This window comes from Marmota monax, unplaced genomic scaffold (genome assembly GCF_021218885.2).
Source record: "Marmota monax isolate L192 unplaced genomic scaffold, Marmota_monax_Labrador192_F-V1.1 WCK01_AAM20220418_F8-fsc00064, whole genome shotgun sequence".
Taxonomy (NCBI): Eukaryota; Metazoa; Chordata; class Mammalia; order Rodentia; family Sciuridae; genus Marmota; species Marmota monax.
The window spans coordinates 9,944,556-9,963,522 of NW_026694542.1; the positions used below are offsets into that span (position 1 = coordinate 9,944,556).

General features: G+C 53.8%; 2 protein-coding genes and 1 non-coding gene across 5 annotated transcripts; 1 reads left to right on the forward strand and 2 right to left on the reverse strand.

The window, feature by feature from the left end:
- Window positions 1-3,131, forward strand: Cisd3 (CDGSH iron sulfur domain 3). The gene is made up of 4 exons (XM_046420342.2): window positions 1-114; window positions 497-520; window positions 1,012-1,131; window positions 2,723-3,131. Exons 1-4 carry the CDS (start codon window positions 76-78, stop codon window positions 2,900-2,902), a joined length of 363 nt encoding a protein of 120 aa, XP_046276298.1. The 5' UTR covers window positions 1-75; the 3' UTR covers window positions 2,903-3,131.
- A 190-nt stretch (window positions 3,132-3,321) lies between these two features.
- Pcgf2 (polycomb group ring finger 2) lies at window positions 3,322-15,091 on the reverse strand. Of its 3 annotated transcripts, XM_046420592.2 has the most exons (11): window positions 14,975-15,091; window positions 8,378-8,538; window positions 7,532-7,628; window positions 7,195-7,250; window positions 7,060-7,110; window positions 6,757-6,865; window positions 6,586-6,640; window positions 6,405-6,503; window positions 5,425-5,505; window positions 4,810-4,918; window positions 3,322-4,659 (listed from the first exon to the last, which is right to left on the reverse strand). In XM_046420592.2, exons 2-11 carry the CDS (start codon window positions 8,487-8,489, stop codon window positions 4,541-4,543), a joined length of 888 nt encoding a protein of 295 aa, XP_046276548.1. In that variant the 5' UTR covers window positions 8,490-8,538; window positions 14,975-15,091; the 3' UTR covers window positions 3,322-4,540. The 3 variants fall into 3 exon arrangements, with proteins under 3 accessions (XP_046276548.1, XP_046276547.1, XP_046276546.1); XM_046420591.2 differs by having other exon boundaries at window positions 3,322-4,918; window positions 6,405-6,500; window positions 14,975-15,090; XM_046420590.2 differs by having other exon boundaries at window positions 3,322-4,918; window positions 14,975-15,090.
- A 3,605-nt stretch (window positions 15,092-18,696) lies between these two features.
- On the reverse strand, window positions 18,697-18,770 carry Trnan-guu (transfer RNA asparagine (anticodon GUU)). Its single transcript has one exon. It is a non-coding gene; the product is annotated as a tRNA-Asn (tRNA).
- Between the last annotated feature and the right edge of the window lie 197 nt (window positions 18,771-18,967).

The window sequence follows — 18,967 nt, forward strand, 5'->3', positions numbered from 1 at the left end:
CGGGGGCGGAGCGGAGAAGGAAGGTGACCCGGACGGGGCGGAGTCAGCGCGGCCTGAGCGGCAGCCTTACGCGACATGGGAGGGATGTTGTGGCCGGTGGCGCTCCGCACCTGGGTGAGCAGCCCTCGCTCCGCGCTCGCTTCCGCCTAGACCTCGGGCCGCCAGGCCCTGCCTCTCCGGGCCCACTGTCCTCGGAGCCCAGGCCAGGCCCTGCCCTTTCCCAAGCCCCGCTTCTCAGCGAAGGGTCCCGAGTCCCCAGGCCGCCTTGTGCTTTGCAGCCCTTCATTGAGCGCCTTCCTCCGCAGTCCACCCAAAAGAGTGCCGAAATGCGGGAGCTGCCCCGCAAGGCTCCTTCTCCTGTGACCCCTTTTTCTTTCCCTCTTGTTTCTCCCATGCCCCTTTGGCCTATCCGGTCTTCACGCCCACACGGCTTCCCTCGACCTCCCCTCTCCACTGATTTTTATTTTTGTTTCCACATCTCTTCTGCCTGTACCAGAGGCGGGACATCTCCTCCTGGCTGGTGAGTATCCCTAGCGTCGTCCTCCTCCCTAGTTCCAGAGACCTTCAGGGCAGAGACCAGGGAATGGAACCAGGAAGGGACGGCCCTGCTCCCATCTTCCAGCACTTTTTTCCTGTTGCCCACTGGCTCTAGAAGAGGTGGGGTGGATCGGATAGCACAGGGTGGGAACCAAGCGCCCCACTGACAAACCAAGCTGTAGGTGTAGGTGGCCCTGCCAAAGGCTGGCAAGATCCTGGCCCTGGGGCCAGCACTTAAGTGGGAGCCAGGATTTGAGGTAAAACTGGAATGCATGCATGGCATTGAAATCCCTTCTCTCTGGAAGTTATGGACCTTAGCACATCCTGGGGGGAATGCTCTTGCCAGGTGGTAGCTGATACATCAGCCTCCCAGAAGCCTGCCATACACCAGGGCAAGCAGGAAATTGGACACTGTGCTTCCAGGGCTTGAGCTGATCCCCACCCCCACCCCCCCATCTTCTTCCCTGGACACAGGACCGATGGTTCCCTAAAGCCCCAGCCAAGTCTGTGGTGGCCCTAAAGACACCTATCAAGGTGAATCTGGTGGCTGGAAAAACCTACAGGTGGTGTGTATGTGGCCGCAGCAAGAAACAGGTGAGACTCCTGCCACCCTTCCCATGCACATGCCATCTCTAGCAGGGGATAATACAGTGTCTTCTGAAAGCTCTCACCTGCTCCTCCTCTTCCTGCATATACCTGAAGAACAGGGGGATTGAGGGGCAACAGTAGCTCCCAGTGCAGTACTACCAGCGAGTGGCCTGGAGCTGGCTGGTCTGCATGCTCCCCTTGAAATGAAGCTGTCAACAACAGCTTAGCACACAGCCAGAGCACTGGAGTCCAAGTGTCCCAATCCTGTGTCCTTCCTCTGGGCATATATCTGGACTCCAGCTCTACTTCCCCCCTCTCCTTCCTGGGCAAAGTTTCCCAAGCTTTAGATCCCCACATGGGAAGATTCTGCCCTGTCTTTTCTGCCTTAAACCCAGCCTTCCCCTGACTCCTGCTCCTCTTTTTCAGAACACCCTCCCCTTTTGCTGCAGCTGTGACTTTCCTAGTTGCTTGCCACAGCCTGCCTTCTTCTTAGCCTGTGGCCTGTTTGCATCCTCTCTTCTCCTGCCCAGGAGCCTTTCATTCCTGGAGGAATCTGACCCATATTCTTGACCTCAGTCCCTTTCCTTCCTCTGGTACAGAACTTATAACTGTTCCTCAAAGCCATGTTGGTAATGTCAGCAATCCAGGGTCCTGAGAACCACTTTACCACTGATATGCTGTGGACTTTAAGCAGGTATTTGTGAGGTGGAACAATGCCAAGGGCATGCCAGCCAGAGGAATGTGGCCTGTGTGGGTGGATTGGCACATGTGCCTCTGCCCATGCCCTTTGAGTCAGGTTGCTGATTTTTATTCGCTCACTTCTTTCTTTGCTCTTATCCTACCCTAGTCCCAAGGTCAAGAGGCCTTGGCTCCAGTTCTGGTCTAACAAAGTGAGTCCCCTCTTTGGGCCTCAGTTTCCATTACTCAGTCTGCTCAGAGGGGTTCTGGGATATTCCTATTTCTGCACCAGGCAGGCAGGTACCCTGGGGCATCCCTTCCTCCCTAACATGCCTGATTATTTACTGGAGCCAAACGAACTGCTCCTGCTGTATTAAAGCACTGTGAAGCGCTTCTCCAATACAGAGAAGTTTTTAGCCTGGGAACATGGGAAAGGAAATGAATTTCATGAAGAAACAGGCTCAGCGGAGCCTAACAAAACCTTAGTACAACATTGTAAATACCTGAGGTTTCCTTTGATCTTAACTCTTGGGTCCTGGTCCTCTGGGTTCCCCACTTCCCTGCAGACTAACAGTTGTAAATACTTATTTTTTTCCAATATGGGGAATTGAAAACCAGGACACTGTACCGTGTGTTACATCCCCAGCATCCCCCTACCCCGATTTTTTTTGTTTGTTTGTTTAATTTCGAGACAGGGTCTCACTAAGTTGCTGAGGCTGGCTACCACACCCAGCATGCTGTAAATACTGAACTTACTATGGGCAAAGGACATAATGACCATTTGTTTTTATTTCCTCATGACAGATCTACTCTTATCAGTGAAGCTGTTCTGGAGCCTGAACCCTAACTACTGGGCTAGCTCTGCCTGGCCTCCGCAGGGGGGCTCAGGTCTTATGACTCTTTTTTTCCCCTCCACCAGCCTTTCTGTGATGGCTCCCACTTCTTTCAACGAACTGGCTTATCCCCACTCAAGTTCAAGGCCCAGGAGACCCGAACGGTGGCCCTCTGTACCTGCAAGGCCACCCAGAGGCCCCCATACTGTGATGGCACCCACAGGAGCGAGCAGGTGCAGAAGGCAGAAGTAGGCTCCCCACTCTGAGGGGGTGGCTACTTGATTCCAGGACTCTGACAGGCACCCCCTTTGTGGGGAAAGAAACTGAGTGCCAAGCCCAAGAAGGAACCATCCCGGGGCCCCAGTACCCACAGCTGGCTTGTTTAGAAATCGTTCCCCACAACCCAAGGTCTCCAGTCACAGCAATTGGGAGGGGGTCCCTGGTTCAGGGTCTGCTGGTGGAGAAGGTGGCATTAAACAAGCATGACTCCCTGGAGTGGTGTTCTGTGGTCACTGAGGTGAGGACAGGTACGTTCCTGTATCACATTTTAACCTGTGTGGGAGCTGAGGCTGCCTGGCAGGCTACAGGGGGGCACCTCAGATTAATTCCACGTAAGCATGGTAAGGTCAGGGGAGCCACCCATCCTATCCCATGTCCCCTTCCCCAAAGAACTACAGGCTCCAGGGAGGATGCAGCATTTATTACAAAGCCAAGAAATACAAATGTCCCAGTGCAAGAGGAGGGTACAGTCACAGGACCTCAAACAGGACAAGGTACAGACAAAGCCATGGGGGCTCCCAACCCCACACACCTCCTTGTGACAGTCTGGCCTCCTCCCAGATCTATGTACATTGGAGGAAAACCAGGTGGGCAGGGGTCTGCTGGGGCCTGCCCCTGAGGGGGCGCTCTTTTGACCTCTCAGAGTTGTGCTTCTAGATGCCTCTGTCACTGTCCTGACTCGGCCTCAGCTGGGGGTGAGGAGGGGGGCTGGAGGACTATTTGCCTTTGGCAGAACCTGGGGTCTGTGCTTGTCTGAGGTTAACCTCATCCCTGCCCCTCCGTTCTGGGTCTCCAAGTGAGGCTTCACCACCAGTCTTGAAAGTAAGGGTCCTGGGCCAGGGTAGGGGCAGGAAGGGGCGAAGCAGTTCATGTTGCTAAAGCCACACATGGACTTTCCAGGGCTGGGATCCCCCATGCCTGAATCTTCTCTTCCACAAGATAAATGATGCAAAGGCCACACACACAGGGGAAAAGGGCCGAACTATCTAGTCTTTGCACAAGATTTCCACTGCATGAGGAGGTGAGGGAGATGCCTTCTCGCTGCCCACTTGCTCCTCAGATCCAGGGGACAAACTGCACTTGTAAAAGGCACTGTCTTCAAAAATCTCTGGACATTCAGCAATGGGGGGCTGGGCAGGGGCAGGACAGCAGCCAAGATGGGTAGAGAAACATGGTGGACCCCGTACCGGGCCAGATAGAGCTGTGTCTAAAGCTTTGGGGGCTGGTGGGGTCCCTCAACATCCCATCTGCCTTGGGAAACAGGGAGAAATGGAGTAGGGCTTTACCCAACTTCCAGTGGCCCCTTGAATTCACCTCCAGGCAACCCCCAAAGAGCAGAGCAAACTACACAAGACCCCCTAAAAATGAAACACACACACACACACACACACACACAGTTCTCCCCACCGCTCCGTGGCATTTAAATTAATCTGGTTGGTCCATAGAAAATAAGTATGTATATTTGGTCTTTCCTATGTACATATATATATATAGATTTATTTATAAAACCCACCTCCCACTTCTACGGTGGGAGGAGCTGGGTAAAGTAGAAGAGGTGGAAAAAAGGCCCAGAAAAAGTGAAAGGAGGGAGAGGTGGCTGCAAAGGAGGGAAAGGACCCCTTTCCTCAAGTTAAAGGGGGCACAGGAGCTCCGTTGACAGTCATCTTCCGCCCCCTGCTGGTGGAGGATGGTGTCTGCAGGCAGTTCGAGGCACCCCCGTTGGCAGCTGTGGTGGCCCCACTGGCTGTCGAAGGGGGAGTGGGGGAGGTAGGGTGGGGGGCTGGGGGGCCGTGGGAGCTGGGAGAGCCATGGGAGGGAGTGGCAGGGCTGGGTAGGGAGGAGGAAGTGGCCGGCAGGGTGGCAGGGCTAGGAGCCTTGTCGCTGACTGACTCACACTCGGATGCCCCGCTGGTGTTGGTGCCCTCTGAAGGAGTGGGCACTGTGGGCAAGGTGAGTCGCTTGCAGGCTGGCTGAACACGGTACTTTAGAGGGAGAGGGCCATTCTGTGGTGAGAGGGAGATGGAGAAAGGCAGGGACAGAGGGTATCAGGAGAAAGGCTAACCAGGGAGCCACCAGCCCCACCCCAAAGTGCCCACACAAGAACAAAGAGAAGATATGGGCCTTTCAGAGGGGAGACCAGCAGAGCAAAGGAGGCGAACAAAGCAAGAGGCAGAGACAGAGGGACACACAAAGACCCAGAGAGACGGGGGCTTGGAAAGAAAAAGAGGAGACAGGAAATAGAATATAGAAAGCAATATTTGCTCCTGGCAGCCACCTATTTCTGACCCCAAATTAGCACAGAATGGGCCAGAAGAGCCCTTTCTCCTGAGTGTGGGAGTTTAATCAGCAAGAGAGGGCCAGAGGCTGACCTGGTATGACAGACAATCCCAGACACATCCAGCTCCCAAGACAAGGGATGGACACAAGGGAGGGTTGAAGAGGATAGCCCGAGTGGTCACTGTGGTCACAAACTAATGCCTACCTCCACCCTGCACCCTGCCCAGCTCACCCGTCGCCAGGGGTAGATGTAGGCGATATCCATGAGGGTGTAGTATTCCTTTAGGGGCTCGTCCTCATAAAGAACCTCCACCTGGGGAGGGAAGGGGTGGATACTGTGAGCCTGGCCAGGTGCAGGACTGGGAGGTGGGGCAACGTGGAGGGTGGATTGCATGTGGCCTTCGCTACTGAGGGCCGTCATGTGGATTTGACTTCCCCATCAGAGCTGTCCCCACGTAACATCTGACCACAGGTGGGATGGAATCCAGAAAAGTTGCTGCTCAGCCCCAGCCATCCACATAGCTGTCAGTCCCCTCCTCTCCGGCAGGCGTCCCCGAAGACCTAACAAGGCTGGAAGGAACTCCTGGCCACTGGCTGTCACCCTTGGATGCACAATGGACTGGCCAGGGGAGCTTAAAAAAACCATCAAAGCCTGTATCCCAGCCCCAGAGACGCTGACCTAACAGGTGAATCCGGAGGTGGCTCACTATAGACACAGGACTAGGTACAGCAGAGTTTAGGATTCACTATCTGAGCCTTGCTACTCAAAGCGCAGTCCTGGTGGTCCGTTTACCTTCCACATTGGCAGCACTTAGAAGCTCACTAGAAATGTAGAACTGAATGCACCAGAACCTGCCTTTCAACAAGATCTCCTGGCCATCATGTACACATTCAAGTCTGGGAAGCCCTGTCCTAGAGCTGGCCCTCCCACAGCCAGCTGGCCCTATATTTTCACCTGTACACCTCTTCCACAATTCTGAGTGTGTAAGTGTGAGTGCACATACACCCTCACCCCAAGCACCTCTGTACAATGACTTCAGCAGACATAGACTATGCCACCCTAATCCTGGGTTCAACCACCCTTCTCTATAGGCTGTAACACAGTCACACCAGCCCCCGATGACGCCAAGCCAGCCCTGAGCAATAGTTGGGGTGCAGACTGTCAGACCCTCTCACAAAGACGCTCCTGTTTTGAGAAGGCCCAGGACTCACCTTGTACTTGCTGGGTACATCCATCTTGTTGCGAAGGAACTTGGCAAGGTGCATGACGGTCATGGCTGCTGGGCATCGCAGGAAGCGCACCCCTGTCTGCTGGGGAGAGATGCCTGTGAGGGGCCCCCCAGGCACTACCTCACAGCCCACAGCCCACTCCTGGGCAGGCCCCAGCATTCACCTTCTCCTTGTCCCCATCCCCATTCTCCAGGGGGCCCTTCTTCTCCTCCCGGTCCCTGGAGAAGGAGAAAGAAGAAAGCTAGAGCAACCCTGGAGCAGGCAGGACCCCTCACCGCACACACATTGAGGGCTCCCAGCAGATGGGGCCAGCCCAGGCCTGGACTGGACTTGCCTGACACCTTCGTAGAACTCGATGGAGAGGCTGACAATCTCGTCATCACTCAGCGCCCCCTTCTCCTGCTCCAAGACCTCACCGCGGTCCTCATTGGAGCCATTAGGGACTGCAGAAAGAGCTTGGGGGGTGAGTGGGAGGTAGGGGGGAGGAGGCTCACAAGGGACAGAGGGTCACAAAGCTCAGTCAGGTGAGCCCGGCCACCCTCTCAGCAGGGGAGTGGGGTGCCCTGTGGGAGGATGCATGGGGTTAGGCAACCCTACCTCCTGGCACAGGCCCAGGAATAGGCATGCGCACACTCACCCTCTGTCAGGGGGTACGCTGCGTAGAAATCTCGTCGCCGTTTCATCTCATCTGGAAGAAGGAAGAAGCAGGGTAAGAGTGCAGGAGACTAGGAGAGGACAGGAGAGGGGGGAGGGGAGAAGGGGACACAAATACCTTTGAAAAGCCCAGGGACCAATTTGTAGACTATGTCTTGGAGGGTTTTGTCAGATCTGGGAAAAAAGTTCAGGGACTATCAATAGTCACATCATCCTACTATCCCCAGCCTGGGACCCTCTTCCAACCCTTCCCTACACCCGGTGCCCAGGCCTCGGACTTCCTAGTATTTCTTAGCCTATAAGCTAGGAGTAACCAAGAGGGAGGGGAGGGACAGAGTCCAGGCCCTACTTCTCCTGACCAGCTGCCCTGGCTGCAGGAGGCAAAGAGGATGAGGGGACAGAGGTAGGCTGACCTAGCAGCTGGGTAGTGGCAGGGGGAGCAATGCCAGGCCCACCTGATACTCAGCAGCGGTCGGGTTTTATGGACCTGCACATCACACATGGGGCAGTATTTGTTGGTCTCCAGGTAACGCACGATGCAAGTTTTGCAGACTTGGGGGGTATGGACAGAGAGAGGACAGTCAGCGCCCCTTTCCTACCCCAGGACCAGTCCCCATTCCCTCTGCTCAGATTCAGGCATCTTCTCTTCTCCACCTTGTCCCAGCAGTTCAGGGCTGTTCAGAGGCCGGGCATGGTAATACATGTTCTGTACTTTCCCTTGTCCATCCTTGGGAAAGGATGGGTCTTGTGTGTTTTGTGTATGAGACAGGTTGGTGTCCTACACAACATATAAAGTGAGCTTCAATGGGGGCTGGGGTTGTGGCTCAGCGGTAGAGCGCTCACCTCAAACGTGCGAGGCTCAGCATCACAAAAACATAAATAAATAAAGATGTTGTGTTCAACTACAACTAAATAAATAAATAAATATTTAAAAGTGAGCTTCCAGTTCCAGGCCCCCTGATGGAGTACAAAACAAGAGTCAGCCTGTTAAGAGCCCTCCTAGGTATTTGACCTCTTGCAACCAAGACTATGTGCAAACGAGGGACACCTGCACCTTGAGAGTATGAAATTTCAGCCACACAGATTCAAGAGATCTGAGATTCCAGATGCCAGTTCCTGAAATGAACTTCTGGGAAGAGACAATCCCTGCCCCAAGTTATCCCTCCCAGGCTTGTCCATGACCTAGGGCTTCCCAGTAGGCACATGGGCGTCAGCTCTCCAGGGCAGGAGCTTATTGTCCATCTTCCCTGCAGCGCCCCCCAACCTGGGCCCAGAGGCTGCCCACCCTGCACCCAACTCACAGGAATGCAAGCACTCCACAATAGTGGTTGCATCAATGAAGTATCCCCCACAGAGGGCACACATGAGGTGAGGGTTCAGCTCCGTGATTTTGATCCGTGTGGTCCGATGCATGATGCCAGGTCTGGGGCTGGGGGGACTGGGGGGGCTTGGGAGCTTCACTCTGGAAAATGGAAAATGAATCAGAAACCTGAGATCCAACACCCCCCTCTAACAGCTCTCCTGGAGCCCAAGCTCCTCTTTGCCTTCAAGGTAGGACGGGGTGTGTTCATGTGGCTGGTTCTCTCTTGTCCTCTGAGTGTTCACTGGGTACCTAGGGGCTCAGGAGATTCATGTGACCTTGAGCAACAAGGTCATGCTTCATCTTAGAAGCAGCAGGAAAGATTAAAGTTAAATCATAAGAAGTACTACTCAACTCCTCAGAGGATGTGTGGAGTCAGGAAAATGGAAGACAGCAGGGTTTTTACTTTTATTCTTCATTTTTATTTTATTTATTTATTTATTTATTTTTTAAGGAGAGAGAGAGAGAGAACTTTAATATTTATTTTTTAGTTATTGGCGGACACAGCATCTTTGTTTGTATGTGGTGCTGAGGATCGAACCTGGGCCACACACATGCCAGGCGAGCACACTACCGCTTGAGCCACATCCCCAGCCCTTATTCTTCATTTTTAATTTTGCAGTGCTAGGGATTGAAGTTAGGGCATTGCACATGCTAGTTAACAGCTCTACCACTGACCTACACCCCCAGCCTGAGCAGGGGTTTTAAAAATCTCTCCAATCCTGCCAGGTGCAGTGGCACACACCTGTAATCCCAATGGCTGAGGCAGGAGGATCATAAGTCTGAGGTCAGCCTGGGCAATTTAGAGATGCTGTCTTTAAAAAAAAGGAGGGGAGGGGAGCTGGGGGATGTGGCTCAGTGGTAAAGTACCCCTGGGTTTAATCCCCAGCACTGCAAAAAATAATTAAAAAAATCTTCCTGATTCTGATCCATATCCACTCAAGTGGTCAAACATACAGAGTACTAGGAGCTATGAGGAAACTCAGGTAAATAAGCCATTTCCCTGAACTTCAAGGAATGTAAGAAGGGAAGAATAAATTATTCCCATCTCTCTATCCCTCCACCCACTGCAAGGCCTCTCTGCTCCTCTCCAGGAAGCCTGCCCTGGAAACACCACAGCATAGGCTGCCCTATTTGGTGGTGGCACCTATCACTGGTCCTGGCTGTGTGGCTAAATTAGGCCCCAGAGCACCCCCTGCCCAAAGTCACCTGATATAGGCAGCTCCCTGGAAATTCCCTCTATGCTGACCATTTGGCTTCCAGGCCTGGTACTCAGACAGGGAACACTGAAGATAGTCCCTCCATGCCCCAAGTTGGGAAAGAGGTCCAGCCTAACCCCAGGTCCAACCCTGGACTCTACAGGTGACAGCAGTCAAAGAGCCTGGGCAAGATTGCTACTGTCCGCAGCACAGGAATCCCTCCCACTGGACCCAACCAATAAGCCACTGTACACGTGGATACATTCGTATTCTAGATCCACCCTTTCATGCACACCAGGAATTTCCCCATGTGGCCACTGCCACTCCACTGTCTCCCACCCTGGAGACATCTCTGCTGCCTGTCCACAGGCTGTCCAGCATCAGACCTACAGGTAGGTTCTCCTAGATGCCTGTCAAAGCTGGGCAGAAAGTTATCTGCCCTTAGCTCCCTGGCGGGGCCTGGAGGTCAGTCCGGGGCTGGCTCTGGACTGGCTGCCATACTTTCTCAGTTCATAAACCAAACCTGCTCCTAGAAGGGCTGGGCCCCTTCCCGTCCTCCTCTTTCCCAGAGTGAAAGCCCAGGAGTGGGGCGTGGGAGGGTGGCCAAGCCCCAGCAGCTCCTGTACAATAGGCTCACACCCATTTCTCTTTTCCAGAAAGAGTTCTTTTAAAGCCACCACACTGAGTTTTCTAGGACAAGACATTCACAGCCAGGATCAGCAGTTTCTATAGAGACCCTACGATGAGTCTGGCCAGGACCCAAACAGCCACCAGAGGCCCAGGGCACCTGGCCAGAGACCAAAAGAGATGGAAGGACACAAAGGCCACATGTCAGGGGACAGACACCAAGGTACAGAGCAGCCAGAACGGAACAAGCTGGCCTCAGAGCTAGCCCAAAGGACCCTGGGGCCTACAGACCCAGCCTGAGGAAGGAAAGGGGTTTCCACTCCACATAGGGTGGCCTCAGCCAGCCCTCCCTACATGGGTCCCCTTCACAATTACGCAGAAGGCTGCTGGCTACTCCACTGTTTAGCTGTTTCCATAGTAACCCTGTACCTGGCAAGATGCCCAAATATTATTACAACCATCCAGAGGAGAGAACAAACTCCGAGTGGCTGTCTCTCTGAGCATGTGTAACATCTATCCTATGTGTACGTGCCATCTGGGCCTCCAATGGTACTTGGTGGACTGCTTGTCCTGTGTATGTCGGTGTCCAGATGTATCAACATATGTGTGCATGCACAGCCAGAAACTAAACACAGTAGAACTCAATGCTGGGGGTCCAGACAGCCTGAGGTAATCCTGCTCCCATCTTTCTCTCTCTCACCCACACCTGCATACACCTACAAACAGGCAGGCTCTACACACTGCTTTAGCCCCTCATTCACACACTTGCTGTGTTTCTGAAACAGACACTTGCTCTTAAGAACTCTAGGAGTAGCCAGGCACAGTGGTGCATGCCTGTAGTCCCAGCAGCTCAAGAGGCTGATGCAGGAGGACTGCAAGTTCAAGGACAGCATCAGCAACTTAGACAGGCCCTACGCAGTTAAGTGAGATCCTGTCTGAAAAAGAAACAAGACAAAAATCTGCAAGAAAAAAAAAAAGCCAGACGCTACAAACAGCCACACCCCTCACCATCTCCATCCAGTGGTCAGTGAGAATTCAGACCAAGACTGTCCTCCAGGCCCCTTTCTGGACCAAGAGAAAAGTGAGAGAAAGAACTGAGGTGCTTACAGAGTGAAATGCTCCTCTTGCCACCCCCCATCCCCAGGGCCTCAGAATGCCACCTCTGGGGCTGGGGGTGGGGAGAAGCACTGATTGGCTCCTCACCTGATTGCCATGGTTACCTGCAGGGCCCTGCCAGCAAGTGCCAAGAGCAACTGTAAACAGGAGCTCTGTTTCCACAGAGAATCCCCTTCCCATCACCCCCGCCCCAGGACTGGGCCCCACGTTCCTGACTCCCAGTTCCTCCCCAGATACAAATGGTGGTGTTCTGTGGGCAGCAGAGTGAGGGAAGAGGGTGATGTCCAGCTGTCATCACTGTAGGGGAAGAGCCTGAAGATGAAAGTGGGAGACAGAAGAAGGGGAACAGAGATATTAGGAAATGGAGCTGTGGGGGGGGCTTTAACAGCCAATCCCAACTATGTTCCCCCAATGGACCTGCACACTGACACCCCAACACCCCCTTCCCCTAGCCAGAGTCGAGGTCCTTTGTTAACTTCTGTCCTCAACCCCACTGTCTTAGCAAGGGTGTGCTCCTTAAGAGGCCCCAGTTCCTTGTCCTGGAGGCGACTAATGGGCACACAGCACCCAATCCGAACCCTTGCCATTCAAGCCTGGCAAGTATCTTTCCTCAAAGCCTCCTAACAGACCCTACACCTCTCCATTTTCACACTCCACTGTGGAAGCCGGCCCACAATCAGTCCTCTCCCTGCCAGTTTCTTCATGTCCCTTCTGCAGAAGAAGCTGGCTTCTGATAACCCAGAGGTCCCTGCTGCTCCTGGGACGGCAGCTGCAGTACTCTTTGCCCTTCCTCTCCTCTAAATGAGATCAGCCTCATTACTTCACTATTGTCTCCTGGTCTTGGGAAAAGTCATTCAAGGTCACATCCAGATGTGACTAGCAAAGATGGAAGGTATCTTAGAAAGCATCTTGTCTAATCCTCTCATTTTACAGATGAAGAAACTCAGAGTGAAGTGACTTGTCTAAGGTCACACAGCAAACCAGTAGCAGTCCTGGACAAGAAATCTGCCTGCCTCCTGCGCCACACTGGCACTCAGTGGGGCTCCCTGCTCATCTAAAGAAGCCTGCTTAACCCCATCTGGGCTTAAGGAAGGGCAGGAGAACCACCCAACAGGCCTTCTGGGAGGAAGTCAAAGCCGGCTCACAGCAAGACCATCAGCACCATTCTAGTCTTTAAGGAGGAAGAGGGAGCCGAGCCTATCCCCCTCCACAGTACAGATAGGGAAACCAAGCTCCATGGAAGCACAGCAAGCCAATAAGACATACACCCTCAATCTTCAGACTCCATTCCTCTCCCAGCCTCGTGGGCCCAACTGTGTAAATCCCGTGTATTTGTTTGGGGCCCTGGGGTTCTGCCTGGGACACTGACTTTCTCAACTTTCCCTGACCCTTGGCAATAGCACAGAGCTCTGCTCCTTTCTCTCCCTGCTGCATCCCACTACCTTGGAAAAAGACCTCCGTACCCTCCCTCTCTCCCTTCCTTTACCACCTTTGAGTTCCCTAAGATCAAACAAAGACAAAAACCCAAAATATATGCACAAAGCAACACATTGTCAGATATATACACAGAGAGCCAGACACACCCCCTCCGTCTCTTACACTTACAACACACAAGGTTAGATAGGCTGGAAACCCACCCCCCCACACACACACACACACTCTAGACAGACACTTGGCCAGACCCACCAGGCCAGACACACCCCACCACACATACAGCAAGACTCAACCTGGCCTACACTTGCCAGATATACAAGTCATCCCCATCAATCCCTTCCCATCCAGAAGCCCACTACCCTGACGTCCCTGCCTGAAACCAAAGCTGCAAACACACACTAACCTTTTGTGCATCCCTTATCCTGCCAGTGTAAATTATAAGTGTTCTAGCAACAAAGGCAATTCAGCTCCCAACCCAGCTCCAGGGCCAGAGGCTGGAGAGCTGCTGCGGGCATCTGACCTGCACAAAGATGTAACCTCTTCCTGTTCAGGCTCTCTCCATTCCCATGGCAACTGTTCCATCAACCAAGATCTCTCAGGGGAGGCCAGGGGCAGCAAAGTCCCTTTCCTGCACATCTCCCAAGACTTCAACTTAAGCTCTACACAATTACACAAGGTCTGGATCCTGAAGTCTGTTTCCTGCCTAATTCCAAATACAGTTCTAAGGCTTTAAGCCCCAACATCAAACCAGGAAACCCCTGGGAAAACCTCCCCACTGAAAGGCTACAACAGAGCTGGCTTTATACTCCTTCTCCAAGTAATAACACCTTGGAGCAGAGTGAAGGGGATGGGAGGAGACAAATCAGAGTTTCAGGAACAGCACAAACTGCTAGAGGCCCACAGCAGGAGGCAACAGACAGTGGGAGTAACCAGGACGCCCCTCCCCCAGCGACGTGAGCGCTGGAGAGACTGAGGCAGTATGGGGGAGATGGGGCTCTGAGGGGCAAAACACCCCCCAGAAAGTAAGGGGGAATACTTCTACAATATTTAGAGGCAAATTCGCTCCCAACTCCAAGCCTCCTTCCCCCTCAAGCCAATCGGAACAATTCTGGGCAGATGGACGGAGTGCAGGAGGGAGAGGAAGGGATGGAATGCGGAGGCACACCGTGGAGGCAAGAGGCACCCACCGGGTGTCTACAAGCTCAGGGTCCCAGTCCCTCCGAGTTAGCAGTAGGAGGAGGGTCTGGGGAGGAAAGGACCGTGGCTTCTCCAGTGCAAGAGGGGCCAGTTTTCCAAATCCTTCATGCTCCAGTTGGCAAAGGGAAATAAGCGTGATAAATGTCCCCCCATTTTCATTCTAGTCGCTCTGCGCGGGCTTCCCCAGGAGCCGGGGTCAAAGGATCAGGGACCCCCAGGGACTGAGCGACCTCTTCCTCCTTCCCTAGGGTCAAACTTTAGTCGGGAGCCCAGAAGAGGTGTTAGTGGAAAGCTCTGCTGAGGTGGTTCAGAGAGGGGGCGGGGCGCCCTGCACTGGGACCCGGGAAGGGACCCGGGTAGGAGGTGCCCGAGAGGACCAGGACCCCGGCAGAGAAGGGCGCCCTCCCCCGGCCTCACAACGATCCGATCCGAAAACCGTGTCCCCTTCCTCCCGGCCTGAAATCTTCACGCGTCCATGATGCCCCACTGCCCTCTGGAGAGGCGACCCCTGCCCAGACCCAAACGAGTAGACTGGCTAAAACCAGGAAAGGCTCTGGTTCCGGGGGAGACCAGGAGGACCAAGATCCATCCCAGCGCGTACCCCCCAAAGCCCTCCTAGCTGTCCGGGACCCTCCCCCTCGCTACCTCTGGAGCAGGTCTACCAGGGGGCTGCTGCACAAAGAGGTGGTGGTCGAGGGAGATGCCAGATCGTTAGAGGGGGAATCTACTTCGGCCATCTTGGAAAGGAGGAAAGGGAAAAGGGGACAGAAAAAAGGGAGAAAGAAAGGCGGACGGAGCGAGCTTGGACAGGGGCTGGCGGGGCGGGAGGGGGGACACCAGCAGGCCGGGTTTGTGGCTCCCTCTCCCGTGGGGCTTGCGGGGAAGGATGGACCGGCACCTATTCCCATCCCCAGACGGTTATAGGGCAGGAGAAGGGAAGGAAGCCGGAGTCCGCGTCCGCTTACCTGGGTTCGGGGTCCGGTGGGTCTCGGGGAGGGGGGGATGGGAGGGAAGGGAAGGGAGGGAGGGGAGGGGGGCAGCAGCCGTGTCGCTCGCTCGGGCGGCGGGAGGGGAGAAACCTACGCTAAGAAAGGAGTTTGTGAGAGCAGCTTGGGGTGGGAGGGAGAGAGGGGAGGGGAGGGGACAGAGGGGGAGGGGAGGGACCGGAGTTGGGGGGGAGACAAAATGGCTTTTTTCCTCCAGACAAGAGTAGGTCCCGCCCACCACTCACCCACGTGACCTCATTCCTTCAGGGTGTTTGCCGAGCAGGGAAGAGGAGCGGGAGAGGCTTGCGCGGCTGCTCCTCGGGCGGTGCCCGGCCCCCCAAACCCAGGCGGGACCCCTCTTTCCCAAACAGCCCCCTGAACCTAGAGGATAAACCCTGTTTTGTTACTCTGTAGTTAATCCCTTCGTCCCCCAAATTCGTGCTCCCCCCACTGGCCCTGCGATCCCCATCTAGCTGGGGCGCCGGGAAAATGGTAAAATGAGGACCCGGCGGAAATGTGGCTCGCAGCCCCAGCGTGCCTCCACCAAAGGGCGCTCTGGCGGGGGGCGCGGCGCTTCCAGGAATACGTCCTAATGGTTTCCATTCACTCCAGCTGACACTCCCTTAAAATTACTAACTGCGTCTCCGTGAGCGAGCGTGTCTTCCCCACTCCCGATGCCCCTCTGGGCGACAGGTCACCCGGCCCCAGCCGGTGTGCTTCACAGGGATCCCCGTACTGGGTGCTGGGCTCAGGGGCAACCTGCAGGCAGGTCTCACTGCGGGGGCTCGGTTGCTGTGGCCCAGGAGGGCGCAGCGGTCGTGAAGAATAAAACAACCGAGGGAGGAGACCAGCTCAGACTGGAACTCAGGCGTCCGGCCTGGGACACAATAATCGGCCGAATTCGAGAGTCAGAACGGACTAGAAAACCAGGCGCCAGGGCTTGAAAGTGGGCCCGCGCTTTTTCCCTGCCTTGCGCTGATTCCCGCATTTTTCTCCTTGCGCTCTGCGCTTGGCGTGGCTGTGCGAGGGCCTCCCCTGTCGCCACGGCGGGAGCCACCAGCGCGTAGGAGATCAGCGCCAGCCCGCTCCGACCGTAGCTCTCGGCTCCGGCCAGCGCTCGCTATCGGGTCCCCAGTGGCTCCGGCTCAGGGAAGGAGGCTTGGAAAAGCCGGGAGAACCGGGAGCTGGCGCCAAGGAAGCGAATCGATTCTGCGTTATGGCCACGACCGTGGGCCTCATTAGAGAACGGTCTATTGGCTTATTCGTTATTCACGATTTATTGGAGATGGCCACCATGACTGTCCGTCCAAAGAGCTCGATTATCCGGCCAAAAACGTCATTAAGCGTCCTGACAGTGGGTTGGCTGGAGTCAGAAGACGTATCTTGGCTGAGCTTCAGAGCTCTTGCCTCCAGCTCCTTCCTTCCGTACTTGCAGCCAAAGCAATCCCGAAGCTGGGCACCCCCCACTCCAACCTGAACGCTTTCATCCAGATTGGCAACCAGGAACCCTGCGGACACTGGCCGCCAAATGAACCGAGCCTCCGTCTTCAGCCCACATTGGACAAATGGGAGTGAGGAGGAAGGGCGGGAGGAATTTCCGCCTAGAGTCCGTGGTCCTAGAAGTCGCGGGAGAGGCCCCAGGAGGATCCGGTATCTGCTGCTCCCAGATCCTGCACGAGAAGACCCGTGGGTTCACCGGCTGTCCGGGGGTCAAGTATGGCGTCTGCCTCCTGAACTCTCCAGCGATGGCATCCACTCCCTCTGTACGGAGAGGTGCGCAGCAGGGACTCCCAGTTCTCCATTCTTTGCTAGAAGCAAGAGAAATACAGGGGCTTCGCAGAGATCTTGGTCCCACCCGCGATCCACACCAGCACCCAGGAGCTGCTCCTCGAGGGAGTAGCAGCTAAATTGGAAAGGCGACTGATGTTCCTCCACGTTTCCAATGCGGCCCATGAATTCCACAGGGCTGCCCCCAAGGAGTGTGTGTGTGTTTTGGCGGGGGGGGGGGGGGTTTCATTCACTCATTCCTCAGTTATTAAGTGCAAGTCAGAGTAAACTGCTGGAGAGGAACATTGTTAAAGTCTCCACTAAACTCCAATTCAATTGTTTCCATGCACACCCTGACCTTTTCTGACTTATCAGGCGAACTTCTGGCCCAACCCCTGGGCCACATCTTTAAGTTCTCTGGTTTTCCACTCTGTTCTATTAACTGACAAGGAAGCACCTGTCACGTGTCAAGGTCAAGTACTGCACTTAGGCATTGGCAGATGAGATGGGCTGTGGCATGCCATGCACTTACAGGGCAGATGAGGGCAAACTAGGAGGGACACAGCCTGTCCCATTAGCTCCTTCAGCACCAGGTGTCTATTCAGGCTTGTCCCTGTGAATGTGTGAACATCTAAGGGTTGATAAACAATGGAGAGGGAGAGGATGTCCAAAAGAAGCCTCCTGTGAGCCAGAAGTCTCAAGAGAACTGATTGAAAGATTCCCTTGCTATTTTCCATGTAGACCAAGGCTCCCCGACCTGGTCACTGGAATGCACTTCTGCAGACATAAAAAGCCTTATGCATCCCCTCAATTTTGTTTGTATCTCATGTGGTCCTCTAGTTGATAATTCAGAACAAGAGTCACTGTGTCACTCACAGACTAGCGGCTCCCAAAGGGCAGGAACCCAAGAAATTTAGGTGATTATTTTCAGCATATGCTAAGAGCTAGTTCCAGAATAAGATCCCTTTTAAAATGCTGATGATAGGCTGGGTGCAGTGGGCAGACTTGTAATCCCAGCAGTTTGGGAAACTGAGACAGCAGGATTGCAAGTTCAAAGCCAGCCTCAGCTATGGAAAGGCACTAAGCAACTCAGTGAGACCCTGTCTGTAATAAAATACAAGATTGGGCTGCGGATGTTGCTCAGTGGTTGAGTGTCCCTGAATTCAATCCCTGGTACCCCCCCAAAAATAAAAATAAATGCCAAAGATAGGAGAGAGCACTTCCTCTAGATCTTTTATGAGTATATGTGTCCTTCACACCTTTTCTTTCCCAAGAAATAATGTTCTTTGCCAGTCTCTACTTATATTTCCCCATTTTCCTCCCCACTTCTGTATCTCTAGCATCTTGTTTTTTTTCTTTCTTTTCCTCTTCTTTTTTTCTGTGCTTCTCAAAATCTCATATTAAACGATTCTCTTTTCCCTCTCTCCATTTTCTTGGGGGCTTCCCCACTCACCCTATGTCTCTGTCATGTCCCTTCTTTCTGTCTCTCTGTTAACCCTAACTATGTTCCCCTTCTGGAGCCTTTCTCCTCATCCCTCAGCTTGTCTCTGCCCTTCCTTCTCTATCTTCACAGTCCTCCCTTCCAGACATAGTATTTAGGGTTCGTACCATCCACTGATGGAGACAATGGAAAACTGTCTCCATTGCATATTCATTCTTAATCCTATGGAAAAAATTCATCATAAAACAAATCGCCTTTTCGTTTTCGTGATACAAAAGCCTCTGTTTTCCTGCAATCCAGTTTGAGCATAGCGGTGGGAAGGCAATGATGAGAAGAGCGAGAGAAATTATTCCGTCCTTTACAACAAATTTTTCAGTCCTCTGATTAGTCGCAGAAACAAACATTGCCTCTTCATTTCAATACAAAATTTGGCTTTTAGGAAGGTGTGATTTTTTAAAAAAGAAAAAGAATCCCATCAGGGAAAAAAAGGCTACGTCCCTGGGTGGGCTCGAACCACCAACCTTTCGGTTAACAGCCGAACGCGCTAACCGATTGCGCCACAGAGACTGCGATAACTGTTGGGGTAGCAGAGAGCCGAGTCAATGGGAAGGAGCCTGGATGGCACAGGAACCGTAACAAGAGCTCTGAAATCCAGCGAAGGAAAGCAGATCCTGGGAGAAAAGAAAAGGTCCTGTCCGTGAGGGAGGGCGATAGGGCTTGGTTGGGGAAGACGCAAAACGTGGTCGCTTCTCCTCGATTGCTAG

Excerpts from the sequence above, each read along its gene's own strand:
- Cisd3 (XM_046420342.2), top strand. The coding sequence starts at position 76 with ATGGGAGGGATGTTGTGGCCGGTGGCGCTCCGCACCTGG. Across the intron at positions 115-496 it reads CGGTGGCGCTCCGCACCTGG|AGGCGGGACATCTCCTCCTG; the intron begins GTGAGCAGCCCT and ends TGCCTGTACCAG. Across the intron at positions 521-1,011 it reads GGGACATCTCCTCCTGGCTG|GACCGATGGTTCCCTAAAGC; the intron begins GTGAGTATCCCT and ends CCCTGGACACAG.
- Pcgf2 (XM_046420590.2), bottom strand. The coding sequence starts at position 8,489 with ATGCATCGGACCACACGGATCAAAATCACGGAGCTGAACCCTCACCTC. Across the intron at positions 6,504-6,585 it reads GGGATGGGGACAAGGAGAAG|CAGACAGGGGTGCGCTTCCT; the intron begins GTGAATGCTGGG and ends ATCTCTCCCCAG. Across the intron at positions 5,506-6,404 it reads ATGTACCCAGCAAGTACAAG|GTGGAGGTTCTTTATGAGGA; the intron begins GTGAGTCCTGGG and ends TTCCCTCCCCAG.